This window comes from Bos grunniens, chromosome 17, assembly GCF_055505025.1.
Source record: "Bos grunniens cultivar Pamir isolate PY7600 chromosome 17, Bosgru_T2T1.0, whole genome shotgun sequence".
Lineage (NCBI taxonomy): Eukaryota > Metazoa > Chordata > Mammalia > Artiodactyla > Bovidae > Bos > Bos grunniens.
In genome coordinates this window covers 445,134-465,706 of record NC_141181.1, presented here as the reverse complement: position 1 = coordinate 465,706, position 20,573 = coordinate 445,134, and the positions used below count along the sequence as shown (strand labels likewise).

The 20,573-nt window shown below is 43.5% G+C and overlaps 1 protein-coding gene across 2 annotated transcripts in view; it reads left to right on the top strand.

Annotated features, from left to right (window-relative positions):
• The first annotated feature begins 12,363 nt into the window (after positions 1 to 12,363).
• Positions 12,364 to 20,573, top strand: part of TMEM192 (transmembrane protein 192) — a 28,059-nt gene continuing 19,849 nt past the window's right edge. For both annotated transcript variants that reach the window (XM_086346170.1, XM_086346169.1), the window contains exons 1-2: positions 12,364 to 12,445; positions 19,268 to 19,414. In XM_086346170.1, coding sequence (XP_086202296.1) covers positions 12,437 to 12,445; positions 19,268 to 19,414 — 156 coding nt within the window. In that variant the 5' untranslated portion in view covers positions 12,364 to 12,436. The remainder of the gene's footprint in view (positions 12,446 to 19,267; positions 19,415 to 20,573) is intronic.

Sequence of the window (20,573 nt, the reverse complement as noted above, 5' to 3'; positions counted from 1 at the left end):
TGGACCCAGGGATCAAACTGGGGTCTTCTGCATTGCAGGCAAATTCTTTATTGTCTGAGCTACCAGGGAAGCCCAAAACAATCTCCAGTATCAATAGCTAAAGAGAATGAGAGTGAATAAAGAGATCTCACTTTAAAATCAATAATAAATATTAATTAGGCACCTATTGTTTGCACCTGTAGGGAGTTAAGATGGAAGAGTAGAAGGACATGTGCTGATCTTCTCCTGCAAGAACACCAAAATCGCAACTAGCTACTGAACAACCATCAATAGGAGAATATTGAAATCCACCAAGAAAAAAGATACCCCACATCCAAGGACAAAGGAAAGACCTCAACAAGGCAGTAGGAGGGGCACACAATCATGTTAAAATCAAACCTCATACTCGCCAGAGTCTCCTGGAGGGCACAAATAAAAGCAGGACCAGGACAAAGGAAAAGTCACCTCCCCCCAGGAGACTGAGCCAGACCTGCCTATGAGTGTTTGAAGGTCTCCTGCAGAGGCGTGGGTCAGCAGTGGCTGGCTGCAGGAACAGGGTTACTGGCAACAGCAGTTTGGGGAGACATGGCTTGTTGGCCTAAGTCCTCTTGGAGGAGGTCACCATTAGCTCTACCATTGGAGCTGAACCTCTTTTTTTTCAAATAAAAAGTTGATGGTATTACCAAATTCAAGTGTGTACTGCTCACTGCACAACAGGACAATAAATTGAGAGAAAAGTTGTTGGGGCAAGGAATACCAACTTTATTCAGAAAGCCAGCAGACCAGGAAGATAGTGGACTAATGTCCCAAAGAACCATTTTCTCTGAGTTAGAATTCAGGCTTCTTTGATACCAAAATGAGAGGGAGTAAAGTCAAACATTTCCTGGTTGCAATCAGCCTTCAAAGGGAACATGTTAATTTCTTCTTTCCTGCAGTTTTCACAGGTGGGTCTGGTCTGGATGTTTCCTATGAGTAAAACAAAGCTAAATGCTCATTATCTGGGAGGTAGGATTCCCATGGATGGACCATTATGTATAATTGAGCTTACAGGCAAATCATTTTAATGACTAACTTGTCATTAAAGTTTGACTTCTGTCGAATACAAAGGTTCCTATTGCATGTGTGGTAAGTTGCTTCAGTTGTGTCCCACTCTGCAACCCTATGGACGGTAGCCCACCAGGCCCTTCTGTCCATGGGATTCTCCAGGAAAGAATACTGTAGTGCATTGCCGTGCCTGTCTCCAGGAAATCTTCCCAACCTGGGATTTGTCTCCTGCATTAGCAGGCAGGTTCTTTACCTTTAGTGCCACCTGGGAAGCCCTCTTTTCCATGTAATCTCTGTGTAATCACAGATGATTTCTACCTTAAAGTGTAAGAAAGTCCTTTAGCCTACCAGGTACACTATCATCATCCCAGGTCCTTCCAATGAATATTCGTTGATTGAACCCTAGAGGGTTGATTTGAAAAGCGTCAGTTCTTTGGCACTCAGCTTTCTTTATGATCCAACTCTCACATCCATACGTGACTACTGGAAGAACCATAGCTTTGACTATATGGACTTTTGTCGGCAAAGTAATGTCTCTGTTTTATAATATCCTGTCTAGGTTTGTAATTTCTTTTCTTCCAAGGAGTAAGCATCTTTTAGTTTCATGGCTGCAGTCACCATCCACAGTGATTTTGGAGCCCAAGAAAATAAAAGTCTGTACTGTTTCCACTGTTTCCCCATTTACTGTCACCACCAGACACATCCACAACTGGCCGTCATTTCCACTTTGGCTCAGCCTCTTCATTCTTTCTGGAGCTAATTCTCTGCTCTTCCCCAGTTACATAATGAACACCTAACAACCTGGCAGGCTCATTACCCAGTTTCATACCTTTTTGCCTTTTCATACTGTTCATGGGGTTCTCAAGTCAACAATACTGAAGGGGTTTGCCATTCTCTTCTCCAGTGGGCCAAGTTTCATCAGAATTTTCCACCATGACCCATCCATCTTGGGTGGCCCTGCGTGGCATGGCTCATAGTTTCATTGAGTTACACAAGGTTGTGATCCATGTGTTCAGTTTGGTTGTTGTTGTTCAGTTGCTCAGTCAGGTCTGACTCTTTGTGATCCCATGGACTGCAGCACGCCAGGCTTCCCTGTCCTTAACCATCTCCTGAAGCTTGCTCAGGCTCAGTTTGGTTAGCTTTCTGTGATTGTGGTTTTCGCTCTGTCTGCCTTCTGATGGATAAGGATAGGAGGCTTGAGAAAGCTTCCTGATGGGAGAGACTGGCTGTGGGGCAAACTGGGTCTCACTCTGATGGGTGGGGCCATGCTCAGTAAATCTTTAACCCAAGTTTTCTGCTGAAGGGGAGGTGTTGTGTTCCTTCTCTGTAGTTTAGCATGAGGCCAAATTATGATAGGGGTAATTGTGGTAATGGTGACCTCTTTCAAAAGGACTTATACCAACATGTGCAGCTCCCAGGACTGTTGTATTCAGTGTCCCGACCCTGTGGCAGGCCACTGTCACCCACGCCTCTGCCGGAGACTCCTGGACACTCTCAGGGAAGTCTGGCTCAGTCTTTTGTAAGGTCACTGCTTCTTTTTCCTGGGTCCTGGTGCTCACAAGATTTTGTTTGTGCCCTTCAAAAGTCTGTTTCCACAGTCCTGTGGAAGTTCTGTAATCAAATCCCACTGGCCTTCAAGGTCAAATTCCCTGGGGTTCTAAGTCTTTTTGCCAGATTTCTGGGCTGGGAAATCTATTGTGGGCCCTAGAACTTTTTCTACATCCCAAGAACTTCTTTGTATAATTGTTCTCCAGTTTGTGGGCATTCTGCTCAGAGGCTGTATGGTGGGGCTAATGATCACCTCCTCCAAGAGGACGTATGCCACATGCTATGCCTACCAGGTCTACTGCAGCCAGAGCCCCTGTCCCCTTGGCAGGCCGCTGCTGACCCACGCCTCTGCAGGAGACACTCAGACACTTAAAGGAAGGTCTGGTTCAATCTCTTGTGGGGTCCCTGGGTCTTGGTGCACAAGGTTTTGGCTGTGCCCTCTGAGTGTCTCTGGCAAGCATGAGGTTTGAATCTAAATATGATTTCACCCCTTCTACCATCTTGTTGGGGCTTCTCCTTTGCCCTTGGGCATGGGGTATCTTTTTTTGGTGGGATCCAATATTTTCCTGCTGATGGTTGTTCAGCAGCTAACTGCCCTTTTGGAGTTCTCTTGGGAGAAGATGAGCACATGTCCTTCTACTCTACCATCTTGAAAGCAATATACTGTACACGTTGACATAATAACTAAATGTTGTATGTAAACCTTGATTGTGCTAAGTAGTTAGAATAGGAAAAAAGAGTCCAAAATGGTTGTGGCTAAAAAACAAAGGGGAAAAGCCCACGCAAAAGGAACAAAGAAAAAATCCACAGACCGGAGTGAGAACCTCAGGTGAAACAAACACTCCCCCTTCCTGGCTAGCCTTGATTTGCATAGGGAAGGCTCAGGGGGGAGGAGACAAATGTATAAAATGGGGAAGTCAAGCTGGGTTGGGGTCTTGGCTCTCTTTTGTGGTCACCCTGAAGATCATGGCATCTGGTCCCATCACTTCATGGGAAATAGATGGGGAAACAGTGGAAACAGTGTCAGACTTTATTTTTGGGGGCTCCAAAATCACCCCAGATGGTGACTGCAGCCATGAAATTAAAAGACGCTTACTCCTTGGAAGGAAAGTTATGACCAACCTAGATAGCATATTCAAAAGCAGAGACATTACTTTGCCAACAAAGGTCTGTCTAGTCAAGGCTATGGTTTTCCAGTAGTCATGTATGGATGTGAGAGTTGGAATGTGAAGAAAGCTGAGCACCAAAGAATGGATGCTTTTGAACTGTGGTGTTGGAGAAGACTCTTGAGAGTCCCTTGGACTGCAAGGAGATCCAACCAGTCCATTCTGAAGCAGATCATCCCTGGGGTTTCTTTGGAAGGAATGATGCTAAAGCTGAAACTCCAGTACTTTGTCCACCTCATGCGAAGAGTTGACTCATTGGAAAAGACTCTGATGCTGGGAGGGATTGGGGGCAGGAGGAGAAGGGGACAACAGAGGATGAGATGGCTGGATGGCATCACTGACTCGATGGACGTGAGTCTGAGTGAACTCTGGGAGTTGGTGATGGACAGGGAGGCCTGGCCTGCTGGGATTCATGGGGTTGCAAAGAGTCGGACACGACTGAGCAGCTGAACTGAACTGAACTGAACTGCACTCACACCTTGAGGGTGTATTTTGCTTGTGGAATAAAACTCTGAGCTGTAACCAAGCTGTACCACTGGTCCACTGTTTCAGATCTTTGCTGCAATGAGACAGAACTGAGGAAATTACACACTCTCCCTACATATCTGGTGCTATGACCTGGATGTAACCTAGCTGAAGTAACCTTGGCTCGGCTCCAGTGAGGCAGAGACCAAGCACGGCAGAAGCCCAACTTGGCAAAAGTTCATGCTGTGGAAACTGCAGAAAAAGAAACCCAGTGCAGGGGAAGTGACAAGAAGCCCAGCGTGCTGGAAACCAGTACAGCAAACACAAACTCAGCAGAAAGCTCACACGGCTCAGTCTCAGATTCCAGAAGACCTCCAGTTAAGGTAAGAAGTCCTCATCCCTATGGCTGGAAGGACATATGGCTAAAAAAAATCAATTCTTTTACAATCTCTCATTTCTTGTTTCCTCGAACCTTCTGCAAATCATGGGCACAAATGAGGGACTCTGGTAGGGGCTACTGCCCAGTGTGTCCTGAAGGCTCCACTATCTGCTGTGTCCTAGTAACTGTTGCCCAAGCAAGTGAGAGTTCTTCTCTCCTTAATCTCCTTTGTCCCAAGGATCAGGCCAATGAAAACTGTGGGCACAGGTCAGGCATCTAGCAGTTTTTCCAGCAGGTTATGAAGGGGATTCCTTGGCAAGTTCTTCCCACTGCTTTTCCTCCCATCCTTCAGCTCCTCTCTCCATCTATAGCACTGTTTACAAAGTATTGGGCAGGTCATCATCTTTCCATTTCCAAAAGTTGTGCTTGAAACCACTTACCTAAGACTGGAACTCGAATCCATGTGACCGGGACTCTGTGCTGTGTTGTGCTTAGTTGCTCAGTCATGTCTGACCAGGATTCCAGCCTGGCCAAAACCTATGGTGCCTGGTTTCAAGGCCTAATGAAACTCAGGTTATTGATGTCTCATTGCAGAAAGAATTCAATGAGAGACACAGGGATAGGTAAGAGGTAGATTTGTTCAGATTCAGAGAGAAACACACTCCACAGAGTGTGAGCCATCCTAGAGGGCTAGTGTGGTGGCTGTGAAATGTGGTGTGGTTAGTTTTTAAGGGCTGGGTAATTTCATATGCTAATAAGTGGGAGGATCATTCCAACTATTGGGGAACTGCCCACTCTTTGTCTCTTGATAAATGCCTTGGAACTGTCCTGGCACCTCTGGGTGTGTCATTTTAACTGGCAGATTGAGGATCAAGGCTTAGTTGAAGTCAACTTGTCTGCCATCTTGGACACATTTGATGTAATTGGTTTATGTTATGTTCTTGGGTTATGTCATTTTCTCAAAAGTTGTGCCTTGCCCCCTTCCCTCCTATCTCATGCTTTTTTTGTGAGCCCTGTCTGGGACCACAATGTTGCCTCTACCATCTTCTGGCAGGACAATCAGAAAATACGGAGTTCCAAAAGGTGGCGGCGGCGGGGGGTGGGGGGGGGGGTAGTTATATGTATACCTATGGCTGATTCATGTTGAGGTTCGACAGAAAACAGCAAAATTCTGTAAAGCAATTATCCTTCAATAAAATAAATAAATAAATAAAAGAAAATAGCTGGCATTTATGTGGGAAAGATGGTATAATAGGCAATCCCTATAGAGATTCAGGCCTTCATCTTCCATGTTTACTACAACATGTGCGACGACAACAGCACCTTTCAGTGGATGCACTTGGGGGGGGGGGGTGTGACAGGCACGCCATGCCTGCTAGAAGTCCATCTTTTGGTGGCATCCCTTCAAGGGCAATTGGGCTACCAGGGACAATGTTTGCCACTTTGGGAGTTAGCCATGCAGGCCATTTGGGTCCAAACCCTTACCACCCTTCTCTTAAAGCTGTGAATGTACTCCCTGGATCAAATCTCCACTCCACTTTATTGAAAATCAGTCAGTTGCCTCTTGTCATTTTGTCCTTAGGCCACTTTGCCTCAACTTCTACAACCACAACCCTTCCCCTTCTGTAGGCAGCATCACTCCACCCAGCCAATAACCCACTCGTTTGTCATTACTTCTGTTATTACCTAGAGTGGATCTATGACAATGAAATGTTTTTCTTATGGAGGACTAGGGGAGGGAACCAGGGACTTACATTCCCACACAAGGGTTAAGAGAATTAGCCTTGTGGCTGTTTTGCCAGGTTCCCAGTCTCAGGGCATGGGCTTAAATTGCTTTACATCATGGTGGACAAACTGACAATGAGTTAAGATTACAACCCCTTAATCCTACCCAGCACTAGTTATGCTGGAGACGTTGGAGACACCCAACTCCAGCCCAGGGGGCCCAAGAGGTCGACCTGTCTCGACCTGCCTAGAGATCTGGTCCCCAGGAGGTCGTCATTGGGGATCTGCTCGTCCAGGGGTCCCAAGAGGTTGACCCTCAGAGGCCAACATGCCTTAACCTGCCCGGGGATTTGATCTCCAAGAGGTTGATGTGCCTCAACCTGTCTGGCGATCTGCACCCTGACCCGGGGATGCCTGGCTCCCAGGTTGCAACAGTACTGGGTAGGATAAGCTTCAGAAAGACTCACCCCTAAGGAAGTCCACCCATGGAAATAGTAGGAAGCATATTAGTTGTGGTGCTGTGCCCAGTCTCAACAACAACTCAGGAGCCCAACAAGAACCAGATTGCCTTTCTGGAAAGGCTAAAGGCAAAAGTTTACCAATCTGGACTGATACTCTTACAAGAGACAGTGATTTTAAAGGACAAATTCCTGTCCTAATATGCATCAGATATACAGATAAAGTTTCAACAGCTACAGTAGGAGAACCCTGCTGCCACTTTAGACAAGATGGTCCAGATGGCCACCAATACCTTTTATAACAGAACATAAGAGGGAGGCCAAGGCCCAGGAAAGGGAGAGAAAGAGAGACTAGGCATGCCCAGATGTTGGCTGCCCTCCAGGGAAGAGCTATGGCAAACCCCGAGTCCTTGAAGGACAAAGCACTATATGAATGCCTAATCGGTAGACAGGTGGGACATTGGGCCAAAGATTGTCCAAATCATGGTAAGCTTCCTAAAACAATTTGCTACAAATGCTGTCAATTGGGACACTGGGCAGTACAGTCTCAAGGTCAAGTGCTAAGCCTTCCCTCACAATGGTTCAACAGGACTGAAGTGGCCCCCTCAAGTCAGCCTGCCTGTCACAGATAATCATCATAGGGCTGGAGCCAAGGGTACAACTGGATGTGGCAGGTAGACCCCAAAATTCTTCTGGTTGACACAGGGGCTACCCACTCTATCCTGACCTTCTACTCCAGAGCCTTCTCCCCCCAAACCTATACCATTTTGGGTGCTACAGGAAAAACAATTACAAAAAGATTCACCTGAGCACTTCTTTGTTATTGGGATGGACAAATATTTTCCCACCAGTTTCTGGTGGTCCCTGGGTGTCCTACTCCCTTATTGGGAAGAGATATACTCACTAAGCTGGGAACCACCCTTGGGATGGAAAGATTTTCAGCCCTTAGAGCTCTACAGCTTCTGGTTATTACTGAGGAACCCATTACTCCCTCTCCAATAAGGAGGGAACAAAAACAGTGGGAGGCTCCAGGAGAAAAACAACAAATAACCTGAACATTATTACATCAGCGGTTCAGAGATAGTCCCCACCTGTTTGCACAGGCTCTTAGCTGTGATTTCCTAGATCTGGATCTGGGACCAAAGGGGAAAATATTACAATATGTAGATGACCTGCTAATCTGTAGATGAGGGAAATGCTCAATAAAATGTGATTCAAATTCTAAACTTTTTGGCAAAGAGGGGATATAAAGTCTCTTGTGCTAAGGCATAGATGGTCCAGACAAGGGTTACTTACCTGGGAGTTCAGATTATGCATGGGTCCAGGAGGCTGTTCACCCACTGAGAACAAAGAATCCTGCAGTTGCCTTCCCTCACAACTCTAAAACAATTGTGAGCTAACCGGATATTGTAGAATCTGGATACCCAACTATGGTCTATTGCCCAGCCCTTATAGGACAGCTTAAAGGAACTGGATAATTCAATCCCATTGATGAGGGGAACTCCTCAAAAGGAGGTAGAGGCTACTTTAGTGTACAAGCCTTAACTCAAGCACCCACCTTGAGGTTGCCATACCCAGAGAAAGCATTCCAACTATATGTCCACAAAAATGATGGAATAGGCTTGGGAGTGTTAAGTCAAAGGTTGGGACCTGAGCCCCTCCAGTAGCTTACTTATCCAAGAGGCTGGACCCAACCAATGAGGCTGGCCTCCCTGCCTTTGAAATCTTGCAGCTACTGCAGTCCTGATAGAAGATGCTTTAAAACTCTCTCCTGGGGGAAAACTAACTATTTTTACCAGCCACCAAGTGAAACAACTCCTGAATGGGAAAGGCCATTTATGGATGTTTGATCAAAGGATCCTCAGATATCAAGTAGTGCTGATGAAAATCCAGGCCTGACTATATCCCCTTGTGAGGCTCTTAACCCAGCTACCCTCCTGCCTACCCCTGAAGGCTCTCTCACCTTTCACTGTTGCCTAGAAACTTTGGACCATTGGACAAAACCCTGAAAGGGATTGACTGAAGATCCTCTGACTAATCCTGAGGAAGTCTGATACATTGATAGAAGCAGCTTTGCTTTAGATGGAAAAAGAAGAGCCGGATATGCAATAGTCTCCAATTTCAAGACCATAGAGGCTAACTGTTGCCACAAGGTACTTCAGCCCAAATGGCTGAGCTCATAGCTCTGACTAGAGCTTTAAAGCTGGGAAAAGGAAAAAGAGTAGCCATTTACACTGACTCCAAGTATGCCTTTCTGGTGCTACATGCACATGCTGCTATTTGGAAAGGAAGAGGCCACTTGACCACCAGAGTGTCCTCAATCAAGTATGGTGATCAAATCCTTATGCTCTTGGAGGCAGTCCATCTGCCCGCTGAGGTTTCAGTCTCCCACTATAAAGGACACCAAAATGGGAGCACGGAAGTGGCACAAGGGAACCAAACAGCCGATCAGGCAGCTGAAAGAGCAGCATTACAGAACAATGACTTAATAGGGGTTGCCACCCTAGTTCCACAGATTAATTTACCAGAAATTCCTTATACTGAAGGTGAAACTCTTAAAGCTAAGAGTAAGGGCTTTCAAGAAGATAATATGGGGTGGTTCCAAAAGGAGATACTTGGGCCATCTTGAATGAGATGTGCTTTTTCTGGCTAAACCCCTCCAGCCAAGTTGAAGAAAGTCTCACAATCCTCAAGAAAAGTATTCAGATCCTACAGGATCTCAAAGAATGAGCTGGAGAGTCCTCAGGGTGTCTATAATCTCTCCTTGGGGATCTTTCTTCTGGTAAGGGGGGATTTGGAGTTGACTAATGTCCCTGCTAACCCCCGTTAGCACCATATTGATACTGCTTATAATTGTTCCATGTAGTATAAATTATTTAACTCATTTTGTCTCTGCCCAGGTCAACAAGCTACAAAATGCAGTGCTAGTTCAACAAGGATATATAAATCTACACCAACTGCAGAAAACATCTATCACTCACCCTTAGACGGATACCACTACAAGGACTCTGAGGTTTGAGACTAGCAAGAGGGGAGGCCAATCCCCCTTGCCGACCCAACTTAGCAGGAAGTAGCCAGAGAGACCTCGGTGCCCCTATTCCCAAAGAATTGGGCCTCCCATCTCTTGAGGGGGGAATTTTAGGTAGTTAGAATAGGAAAAAGGAGTCTAAAGTGGTGGTGGCAAAAAGACAAAGAAAGGGAAAAGCCCACACAAAGGGAACAAAGGAAAAATATGCAGACAGAAATGAGAACCTCAGGCGAAACAAACACACCCCCTTCCTGGCTAGCCCTAATTTGCATAGCACAGGCTCAGAGGGTGAGGAGACAAAACATTTAAAAAGAGGGAGCTAAGATGGGCTGGGGCTTCTCTTTTCGGCCTGCCCTCACGCCTCGAGGGTGTACTATCCTTTGTTTGTGGAATAAAACTCTGAGCTCTAATGGAGCTGTAACACTGGTCCACTGTTCAAACCTTTGCTGTGGTGAGACAGAACCGAGGAAATTACACAGTTTCCCGACAATTGGATCCTATATGGTTGGGTGAAGGGAAGCAGCAAAACATACATTTGCAGGACAATTTGGAAATTTTTGCCATGGATTTGCAAATATGGAATTACTATGGGTTTCCTTAAGTATAATCATATTATTGTAGTTAAGAAGGAAAGTGAAAGTCGCTCAGTTGTGATCAACTCTTTGTGACACCCTGGTCTGGAGCCTGCCAGGCTCCTGTGTCCATGGAATTCTCCAGGCAAGAATAGTGGAGTGGGTTGCCATTCCCTTCTCCTGGAGATCTTCCCAACCAGGGATGGAACCCAGGTCTCTTGCAGCTGGATTCTTTACCATCTGAGCCACCAGGGAAACCTGCAGTTAACATGAAAATACCTTCCTTTTAGGCAATGAACAATCTAGAAACATCTTCATTTTGGACTCAATCTACTTTCAAATGGTTCAATTTAAAAATATGTGACACACACATAAGCATGAGTCCTCACACAGAGCAACTAACTGTTGAGATAATGTTAACCACTGTTGAATCAATATGAGAGGTGCACAGATGTTCTCTGTACTAGTTTTTCAAAGTTTCCCAGGTTTGAAAACTTTTAAAATAAAATGTTTAGGGGAAGTGCACATCTAGACAAAGCTCTTGAGATATAATTTATAGAGTCTCAGAAAATTTTAAAGATTTAAAGTTGCCTTGAGATTTTAAAGATCAAAAGTTCATCTTTTATTTTGTTGTTGCTCAGTTGCTAAGTTCAACTGTCTGTGACCTCACAGACAGCAGAAAGCCAGGCTACTCTGTCCTTCACTACATTCCTGAATTTGTTTAAACTCATAGCTATCAAGTCAGTGATGCCATCCAACCATCTCACCTTCTGTTGCCCCCTTCTCCTCCTGCTCTCAATCTTTTCCAGCATCAGAATCTTTTCTAATGAGTCAGCTCTTCACAGCAGGTGACCAATCTGTTGGAGCTTTAGCTTCAGCATCAGTCTTTCCAATGAATATTCAGGTTGATTTCCTTTAGGGTTGACTAGCTTGATCTGCTTGCTCTTCCACCTTTTTCTTGGCTGATATTTAAATAATTTTATTTCAACAATGGTATAAACAAGATTACACCATACACAATGTACAAATAAGCATTAAAAAGTATGAAAGTGTATTACTACAATATCACAATAGAATGGGGGCTGATACTGACAAAAATTTTAACTTTCTTTACACTTTAACCAGGCTTCCCTGGTGGCTCAGAGGTTAAAGCGTCTGCCTCCAATGCGGGAGACCCGGGGTTGATCCCTGGGTTGGGAATTTCCCCTGGAGAAGGAAATGGCAATCCACTCCAGTATTCTTGCCTGGAGAATCCCACGAGCCTGGTAGGCTACCGTCCATGGGGTCGCAAAGAGTCGGATACGACTGAGCGACTTCACTTTCACTTTCACATTTTAACAAATGATAGTGTATTCTCAGAAAAATGCCATAAAATTTCTTGTTCAATTTCACTTGGGATAAAAAGTCCAAGAAAACCCCTTATTGCCTCCTTTCCTACTGGTGAAATCATTAACTGTGTCCTCGAAACCAGTTTTTATTCTGTTTGTGTTCCTCTGCTGGCGGAGTTCTGTGCTATCAATGAAAACCTGGGATTCTACCGCTGGTTCTATGCACAGACCTAGGCTGCAAACAATAACTAAGAAAAGCTGAGAAAAAATAATGCTTTACAAAGAAGCAGCTGACGGCCCAAAATAATTCAATTCTTGGACTTAGAACGCATCCATTAGCACCCAAATCTCTGGCCAACCTAGGACACCAGCACAGGTTTAGCAGTCCGTAGGCACCGCAGCGTTCCCAGAGGCAGCACCTCCCCCAGGGATGGACTGCAGGAAGGATCACTCCCCCTTTCTCCTCGGCCATTCGGGATCGAGGTATCGGGTCAGCCCCCTCAGAGTCTACCAATAGTACGAGAGAGGCGGGACCAATCACTCCTGCCCCTCTGCCAATCGAGGGCGAGGGGCGGGTCTGGGACGGCCGCCGGAAGCAGGGCCCTGGAGCCAGGAGGAGGGGCCCGCCTCTACGCTTCGGCCAATTGAAAGCAAAGGGCGGGTCCCAGGGCGTGTCCCGGAAGGAGGAGCGGGCGCAGGTGCGGAGGCTGGGCGGCCCGGCTGCGGCCTCCGGCGGCCGGCATCATGGAGGACGTGAGTGCTCAGTGGCAGGTGGCGAGCGACCGGCCCGCATCCCCCTCCTCTGATGCTGGGCGCCCTGGGCAGAGATGGGGTTGGGAGCAGCCTTGGCGGAGGGGATCCTTCTGCGCGCGGCCACCGGGCTGCGGTGTGTGGGAGGAGGCACAGGGGCGCTGGCGGGGTCCGCGCCTTGCTGGCCGTGGGCTTATTTTCTCGGCACAGGAGGCAGGAGGGGCACCCGGCCCTTGCGTTCGCGTGTCGGGTCCCGGCACTGGGGAGGCCAGCGATGCGCGCATGGCCTCGGGAGCAGGAGCGAGTCCACCTCCTCTTGGCCTCTGGCCTTGGCTCTGAGGGCAGATCTGTCGCTATCATCACCCGGAAACCCACATTGGAGACAAACAATGTGATGTTTTGAATGGAGGCCTGGTAGGAGTGAAGGGATTTTTAAATCTTACTCAAATGGATCCAAACCAGATTATTAAGCCACTGCACTAGTTTCAGTGTACAGAGTGCAGCCTAACTGTAAAAGTCTTTGCTTGAGTGTATTAAAACATTTTTAGGAAAATCATGTATTTGTGGCCAGAATTAACTAGATTACCCATTGACACAAAATTCTTGCTCTTGAGAAAAAGCAAAGTTGATGGTTATATTAAAGCACTGATTTAAGTTAATAAATTAATAGGAATATTACTGTGATCCTGCCACTGAATGAGATGCATCACTCAAGACACTTGAAATACAATTCGAGCCCTACAATACCTTAGATTTTTGTTCAAATAGTGACCATAGTTCAATTATCTTGACTAAATAAAGACCAAGCAGTTTCTAATGATAGGACTAAAAACCATGTTTTTTCCACTATGAAAAAGTGGAAAGCAAACTGGCAGAGGTTGGGGCACCAGGTGGGCTTCAGTAGACCCTGAGCTGAGTAGGTGGAGCTGAATCTGGGGATACTGAAGCAGCTTGGGTTCACCAGACAGAGAATCCAGAGAGCAGAGTGCTGTACAGAGGGAGAGCTCCAAAGAGTGCAGAGTCCCTATTCAGCTAAGTCCTGTTCTCTATGCCTCTGAGGTAATGCCCTGATGACCGAGGGAAAAAAAAACAATGACCCAGAAGGACTAGAAGGAGCAGTACTCTCACACAGGGCCAGGATTAGTGCTTGTTCTTCCAGCTAGACTGGAAACCTCATAATCACAGGGTATTGAGTATTCAGAAAGGTCTTACTTTACTTGTAGGGAATATTTAGCACTAGACCAAACATGGTATGGTCCCACCTAAGAAGCACCTTAAAAGAGTAAAGAGATCAAATTGTTTCCAGTGACTTAACTGAATCCAGAAAAAAGCTCAAGAATATTTACAGGAATACAAAAGTATCCAGCATCCAAAGAGTTAAATTTTTTTGCAGTGTCTGGCATCCAATCCAAAATTACCAGGCACTGCTAATTATGTGATATAATGGAGATGTTAAGTAATGCTATCATGGTAATCATTTTGCAGTATATAAGTGTATCAAATCAACTCATGATATACAAATTTACACAATGTGACATGTTAATTATATCTTAATAAAGTGGAAAAAATGACCAAGCATGCAAAGAGGCAGGGAAATATAACATAATAAATCAATTAAAACTGATTAAAAAATGACATGAAATAGCAAACAAGGACATTTAAAAAAACTACTATAACTTTTCTATATGTTCCAAAGGTTAAAAACACATGAGAGATATAAAATAGACCCACTCAAACTTGTAGAAATAAAAACTACCGTGTCAAAATGAAAAGGGCAGAGCGAACAGCATTGAGGCATCAGGGAAAGCAGCATGTTTGCAAGACAGCCGTTTGACAGGTGGGGAGGGATGAAGGGGCACAGAGATTCGAAAAATGGCTCCTGGAGATGTGCGTGGACATTAGCTAAGGGAATACCCAGGGAGGTGAGACAGCTGCTGAGAAAGCTAGAAGAATAGAAGTCATGAAGAAAACAGATATCATCAGAATTGCTCCTTGAGTTATGGCAAACTAATTAGGAAGCTGTCTAAGCATTGAATTAAAAAAAAAAAAATTGTAGCAGTGTTGAATGCCTGCTAGTGGAAATTGAGAAGCCCATCCCAGATCTGGTTATGTCCCAGACTTCTGTGTTATCTTTATAATTTCGGTCCCCAGAGCCCACCCTTACACCATTTGTCCCCCTCTCTACCCCTTCCAAAGTAAATATATGTATATATATTATATAATATATAAAATGTTATGTATATTTAATATATATACTAAATATTAATATTAACTAACAACAGTCAATTAATAATAACTACAATTAAATTATATTAAATGTATAATATATGTATTTATATATTATATATATATTTACTTTGGAAGTAAATATATAAGTTAAGTCACTAAGCCATGTCTAGCTCTTCACAACCCATGGACTGTAGCCTGCCAGGCTCCTCTGTCCTTGGGATTTCCCAGGCAAGAATACTGGAATAGGTTGCCGTTTCCTTTACCAGGGGATCTTCCTGACCCAGGGATTGAACCTGCATCTCCTGCTTGGCAGGTGAATTCTTTACCACTGAGCCACCTGGGAAGCCTCACACACACACACACACATACACACACACACACACACACGTATATATGTATATATGCACACATGTGTGTGTGTGTGTGTGGTGCTGGTGCTAAGTCACTTCAGTTGTATTGGACTCTTGGAGACCCTATGGACTGCAGACCACCAGGCTCCTGGTGCATAGGATTCTCCAGGCAAGTGGGTTGCCATGCCCTCCTGCAGGGGGTCTTCCAGACCCAGGGATCCAACCCATGTCTCTTCTGTGTCCTGCATGGTAGGTAGTTTCTTTACCACTAGAACCACATGGGAAGCCCTATATATTTATATATATATATATATATATACACATACGTATATATGTGAACAGCTGATGCTAACAGCCGATTCATTGGAAAAGTTCCTGATGCTGGGAAAGATTGAGAGGAGAAGAAGAGGATGTCAGAGGATAAGATGGCTGGAAGGCATCACTGATTTAATGGATATGAACTTGGGCAAACTTTGGGAGATAGTGAGGGACAGAGAGGCCTGGCGCATTGCGATCCACAGGGTCGCCAAGAGTTGGACACGACTCGGTGACTGAACAACAACAACAGTGTGTGTGTGTGTGTGTGTGTGTGTATATATATATATGTATAATGTTAAATAAGGAGATCAAATCAAGGTGGTGGAGTAGAAGGACATGTGCTCATCTCCTCCTGTAAGAACACCAAGATCACAACTAGCTGTTGTACAGCCATTAACAGGAGAATGCTAGAACCCACCAAAAAAGATACCCCATGTTCAAAGACAAAGGAGAGGCTGCAGTGAGACAATAGAAGGGATACAATCATGATAAAATCAAATCCCATACCTTCTGGATGGGTGACCCACAAATTGGAGAAGAATAAAACCTAAGGAGTTCTCCCTCTGTTGTGAGGGTTCTGAACTCTATGTCAGTCTTCCCAATATGGGAATCTGGGAAAGGGACTAGGAATCCACAGGGAATCTGACTTTGCAGGCCAGCAGGATTTGATTACAGGATTTCCACAGGACTGGAAGAAATAGATACTCCACTCTTGGAGGGCACAAGCAAACTCTTGCATGCACCAGGACTCAGGGAAATAGAGCAGTGACCCTATAGAAGACAGAACCAGACCTACCTGCTAGTGTTGGAGGGTCTCCTGTGGAAGTGTGGGTTGTCAGTGGCTCACTGTGGGGACAGGGTCACTGGCAGCAGCAGTCCTGGGAGGTGCTCCTTGGCAAGTGAGCCCTCTTGGAAGAGGCATTAGACCTACCATAGAGCCTGTAGACTCCAAGGCTGGGTTGCCTCAGGCCAAAATACTAGCCCCACCTGCCCCATCAGCTGATAATTAGATTAAAGTTTTACCCAGCCCACAAGAATAAGACCCAGTTTTTCCCACCACCAGTCCCTGGCATCAGCCTCATTCACCTGAGGGCAGAAGGAAGAAGCAGGAAGAACTACAATCCCGAAGCCTCCTGAATGAAAACCACAACCACAAAAGTTAACTGAAATGAAAAGGCAGAGAATTATCTCCCAGATGAAAGAACAAGATAGAATCCCAGAAAAATAACTAAATAAAGTGGAGCTAGGTCCAGGAAAACAATTCAAAATAATGATAGTGTAGATGATTCAGAATCTTGGGAAAAAAATGAAGCAGATGTAAGAAAGTTTATGAAAGACCTAGTTGAACTAAACAAACAAAACAGAGATGAACAATACACTAGAAGGAATCAGTAGAAGAATAACTGAGGCAGAGGAACAGATAAGTGACCTGGAAGACAGAATGTGGAGATCGCTGCTATAAAACAGAATATAGAAAAAAAAAAAAAGAAAAAAACTGAAGTCAGCCTAAGAGTCCTCTGGGACAACATTAAGTGCACCAACATTCACATTATAGGGGTCTCAGAAGAAGAGAGAGAGAAAGGATCCAAGAAAATATTTGAAGAGATGGTTTTTGTTAAAAACTTACCTATATATGGGAAAAGAAATAGTCAACCAATCCAGGAAGTGCAGAGAGTCCCAGGCAGGATAAACCTGAGGAGGAATACACCAAGACGCAATGTAATCAAACTGACAGAAATTAAATACAAAGATAAAATATTAAAAAGCAATGGGGAAAATGACAACATACAAGGGAATTCCCATAAGATTATTAGCTGATTTCTCAACAGAAACTCAACAGAAATTCCCTTCAACAGAAGAGAATAGCATGATATATTTAAAATGATGAAAGGGAAGAACCTACAACCAAGAAAACTCTACCCAGCAAGACTCTTGTTCAGATTTGATGGAGAAATCAAAAGCTTTCCAGACAAGTAAAAGTTAAGAGAATTCAGCATCATCAAACCAACTTTACAACACATTTTAAAGGAACTTCTCTTGGCAGGAAACACAAGAGAAGGAAAAGACCTACAAAGAATTAACCCAAAACAATGAAGAAAATGGTAATAGGATCACACATATTGATAATTACCTTAAATATAAATGGATTAAATGCACACCAGAAGACATAAACTGGCTGAGTAGATGAAAATATATGCATGTATGCACGTGCACTTACCACGTCACTCTACTTAACTCCCCAAATTGTATGCAGTTATTTTATACTGTTAGGTTAATCATGTTTCCATTATTACTTACAATTGTAAATATCTTTTTTTGTGTATGACTATTAAATGTGGAAACTGATAAGAATCTTTTACTATTGTGAAAAAAATTATCTACTCTCTTTGCAACACTCAAATATATATACATTACAGATAACTGTAGTCACTGGGCCACAAATTATATTTCCCCAGGACTTATTTGCTGTCAGATTTTTACATTTTGACCACCTTCACTCATTTCTCCTACTCTCCCATCTCCTTCCTGTGGCTACCACCAATCTATTTTTTGTATCTATCTTCAGTTTTTATAGACTCCACGTAAAAGTGAGATCATACAGTAATTGTCTTTCTCTATTTGATTTATATTACTTGATATAATTCCTACAAGATCCATCCATGTTGTTGCAAATGACAGGACTTCATTCTTTTTTATGACTAAATAATAATTTGTTGTATAAAAATAGATTGTTTTCATGTCTTGGCTGTTATGAATAATGCTGTGATGAACATGGGAGTACAGATATTTCTTTAAGATAAGACTTTGTATCCTTTGGATATATACCCAGAAGTAGATTTGCTGGGCCATGTAATAGTTCTATTTTTGATTTTTTGAGGCCCCTCCATACTGTTTTCCACAGTGGCTATACCAATTTACATTCCCACCATCAATGCTCAAGGGTTTCCTTTTCTCCATATATTCTCTAGCACATATTATCTCATCTTTTTGATAAAAGCCATACTGACAAGTGTGAGTTAATAGCTTATCTCTGTTTTGATTTGCATCTCCCTGGTGATCAGGGATCTAAGCATCTTTTTATGCATCTGTTGGCCATCTGTATTTCCTCTTTGAAAAAATGTCTATTTGGTTCCTTTGCCCATGTTTTAATTGAATTGTTTTTGGTTTTGCTTTTTTGCTATTGAGTTGTATGAGGCAGCATTGTTATTAATAGACATCAATTTATAATGGTCAAACAAAATGTGGTATATCCATATATGAAATACCATATTCATCAATAAAAATGAACTAATTACTGATACATGCCACAACACAGATGAACTCAAAAACATATTCAGTACTAAGAAACAGGACTCAACACATTTTTTATGATTTCATTTACATGAAATGTCAAAAAAAAAAAAACAATCTATAAAGACAGATTAGCGGTTCCCTAGGTCGAGGGACAGAAATGGGGAGTGATTATAAATGGTCATGATTAGCATGTTGCAAGTGTTCTAAAATTGTTGTAATAGTTGCCTAACTATAAATATACAGACATTTATTGAATTGTATACTTAAGCTAGTATATTTTACATTGTATATATTATATGTCAATAAAGCTGTTGAATAAAGTATTTTAAAAATAAGTAAGTTTTCAGGGCTTGAAGAAAATTATTTGCTTTAATCCCATTATGTATTACCTTATTTGGAGATAAAGAATCAATATTTCCTTTACTTGTTTTAATAGTTGTTATTTTTACCAATTTATTTACAGTAGTTATTAAGAGGTTTATGGTATTTTTTCAAATTTGGCTTTAGGTAGGGAGTATGGTGTCTTGTCTGTAATTTTTGTAATGAATTTTAAAGCTTTATAGTTAGTAGTTTTTCTTGAAAACATAATCCAGAAAGTGGTGTTTATTGCTTGCTTCCATTTTCTGTACCCCAGGGTTCCTTGGATCTTATCCAGAGTATTGAAGATGACCCTCTTCTGGACACCCAGCATCTTCCACATCACTCTTTACACGCTCATTTTAGGCCCAGATTCCACCCTCTTCCTACAGTCATCATAGCAAATCTTCTCTTGCTGATACATGTAAGTTGGCTGGGGGAAAGTGATCCATTTGGAGGTGATGTTTTGCTAGCGGTGATGTTTCTAAAAAAAATTTATAACCTCTTCAGAGGGCAGAGGGCAGTTTGGCTGTATCTATCAGCATTTAAAGTATGCATACTTTTTTACTCATACTTCTACTTCAAAGTATTTATTGTAGACATATTTGCACACATGCAAGGGTATTGTTTATGATAGCAATGTTGTCTGCAATATGAAGGAACTGCAAACTACCACTGCCCAGAAGATGTTTTGTATGTCCTTTCCATATGAAGGAATGCTTATGTAATATTAAAAGAGAAACTTAGAAATCTGGGGTAGATGCGTGTGTATTTAAACTACTCTTCATGATTCATTGTTGAATGGAAAAAAATGAGGTTTACAATGGTGTGAACAGAATGTTCCTTTTGCATGTTTGCAAGGGAGTTGAGAGAGCTTTTGGGCATGTGGGTGATATTGTGACTTACAAGAAACATATTTGGTCATTTAGGTGATCAGAGTAGAGTTCTCAGGTGCACTGGGTCATCATCCATGGTTTCTGGCTCTCAGCTCCCCAAAACCCTGGGAATTTCCTGAGCAATAAGAGCAATGGGAGTATCTTTTGTTACAGTTTTTGGTCTTTTTGTCTTCAGTTCCTAAGATCACTTCAGTGTCATAAAGGTGAACTGGGTGTCTTGATATTCATAGCAAGCATCATTCCACCATTTCTGTTTATGTTGATGAGTTGACTTTGAAAAGCCCCTAAAGGATGGGGGCAACAGCCAGGGAAACTAAGCAGGGACAGAGGGCTGGAACATACAGTCCCACCCTCTGACTTCTGGGGATGGGAGAGGGGCTGGAGGTTGAATCAGTCACTGACAGCCAGTGATTTAATCAACCAGGCCTATGTAGTGAAGCCTCTGTAAAAGCTCAAAAGGAAGGGGTTCAGACAGCTTCTAGGTTAGTGAGCCAGAATGCTTGTGATGTGCCATACTGCCAGGCCCCAAACTCCACCAGGACAGGAGCTCCTTTGGGACCTCACCCAGTGTGTCTCTTCAATGGGCTGTTGATGTGCATCCTTTAATATCCTTTGTAATAAATTGGTAATCTGGAGAGTAAATAGGTTTCTTGTGTTCTGTGAGCCCCTTTAGCAAACTAATTGAGC